The sequence below is a fragment of the Gopherus flavomarginatus genome, chromosome 1 (assembly GCF_025201925.1).
Source record: "Gopherus flavomarginatus isolate rGopFla2 chromosome 1, rGopFla2.mat.asm, whole genome shotgun sequence".
Taxonomy (NCBI): domain Eukaryota; kingdom Metazoa; phylum Chordata; order Testudines; family Testudinidae; genus Gopherus; species Gopherus flavomarginatus.
Window position 1 is genome coordinate 367792440 of NC_066617.1, and position 1929 is coordinate 367794368.

Here is a 1929-nt window from a genome sequence, read left to right on the forward strand (position 1 = left end):
GGGCCAACATCCCACCGGTCCTCTGGCTCTCCACAAACACAGTCACTCTGTAAATGCTGTTTCCTGCCTTGATCTCCTTCCCCCAATGCACTGTCCTCCCTCACCAGTGGGTAGAGACAGCTCCTATATCTTTACTTCAGGCCTTAGACCCCATCTGTACATGTCTGTACAGAGTATTGGTCAGTAACTCATGTCATCACAGAAATAGGGTCCAGGATGGAATAAGTCCTGTGTTTCTTGTATCCTATGTCACCAGCACTGGGGTCAGGTGCTAAACTGACTCTTCACTTCACGAACACCTTGATTATCCTCCAACGAAGGTGTTTGCTTTTCAAACTGTACACGATTGGGTTCCTCAAAGGAGGAACCAGAAGGTAGATGTAGCCTAGGATAATCTGAAGCAAGGGAAAAGAGCTCTTCCTGAATCTGTGCATCAAAGTCAGGGTGAACTCTGGCATGTAAAAGAGCAGGACAGCGCAGAGGTAGGAGACACAGGTGTTTAGGGCCCTGAGGAATTCCACATGGGAGGAGATGCTCAGCACTGTTTTGAGGATCATCACATAAAACAGGAAGATGAGAAGCGAGTGCAACCTCACTGTTATAACTGTAATAAACAAGCCATAGATGTTGTTGACTGTGATGTCTGCACATGCCATTGTCATGACCTCCATGTGTAAGCAGAAGGAATGGGAGAGGATATTGGCTCGACAGAACTGGAACCTTTTCAGCAGAAGGGAGAGTGGGAGTATTATGGCCACCCCTCTTAGCACAAACACCAGTCCAATCTTGGCTATTCTTAGCAGTATTACGATGAACGTATATTTCAGTGGGTTACTGATTGCGATGAAGCGGTCAAAGGCTATCAACAAGAGCACAGCTGATTCAATGAATGTAAACGAGTGGATGAAGAACAGCTGGGCAACACTGGCATTGAGGCTGATCTCCCTTGAGCTAAACAAAAATACACCCGGTATTGTCGGCATGCTGGATATCAATAAGCCAAGGTCTGTAATGGCCAACACGGAAAGGAAAATGTACATTGTCTCATGAAGGCTTAGATCTGTTTTTATAATGAACAGAATGAGTGAATTTCCTACTATAGAAATAGTGTAGGTTAAGCAGAAGACGGTAGAGATCCAGAGATGGACGTCTTCCTGCCCAGGTATCCCTGTAAGAAGGAACGCTGCACAGTTGAATTTAGTGTCATTGACAGCAGACATAACATCCTGGGAAGGTCTGATAAGTTTTGAGCTTTTCTTCCTGAATGAAAAAGGTATAGGCGATTAGACAACTATATGATGTTTAACAAGACATCATTCTGCTCTCAGTGCATGTCTACAGACTCCTAGGAGGTCAACAGAGATGAGCAAAAGTGTAGTCCTGGATTTACACTACAGATAGGAGGATAGGCACTGCCAGAGTGGATCAGACCTGCAGTCCATCTAGCCCAATATCCAGTGGCCAATTCCAAATGCTTCAGAGAAAAGTGGAAGAAGCCCTACAATAGACAGCTAAGAGATAACCTGCTCCGAGGCAATATTCCCCCTGACATCCACTAGTTAGATATATTTTGCAATGCAAATCAGGAACATTTATAGCCCTTCCAAGACATTTTTTTTAAATCCCCATTATCGTAGTTGATTTTTCTGGTTATTTATATAAATTTCAATTCCCTCTTTTAGTCCTGCTAACCTCTTGGTCCCTTTGATCTCTTGTGGCTGGAAGTTCCTCAGCCTACTTGAGCGATGTGTGATTTTATAATCATAACCTTCTACAGACATCCTTTTTCACCCTCCACTTCTGAGTGTGGCCCATTGTATCATGACAGGTATAAACACATGACAAGTATATGGTGAAAAACGTCATTCTATTTATCTGTCCTACATTGAAGCTGTTTATAAATGTATTTCCTTGTCTCATTATAGACAG

General features: G+C 43.4%; 1 protein-coding gene across 1 annotated transcript; it reads right to left on the bottom strand.

The window, feature by feature from the left end:
* Positions 1-284: 284 nt before the first annotated feature.
* Positions 285-1220, bottom strand: LOC127030622 (olfactory receptor 51G2-like). The gene has a single exon (XM_050917242.1). The coding sequence runs from the start codon at positions 1218-1220 to the stop codon at positions 285-287; it is 936 nt and encodes a 311-aa protein (XP_050773199.1).
* Positions 1221-1929: the final 709 nt, after the last annotated feature.

What these genes read in the sequence shown, in the direction of transcription:
- LOC127030622 (XM_050917242.1), bottom strand. Translation starts at nt 1,220, where the DNA reads ATGTCTGCTGTCAATGACACTAAATTCAACTGTGCAGCGTTCCTTCTT.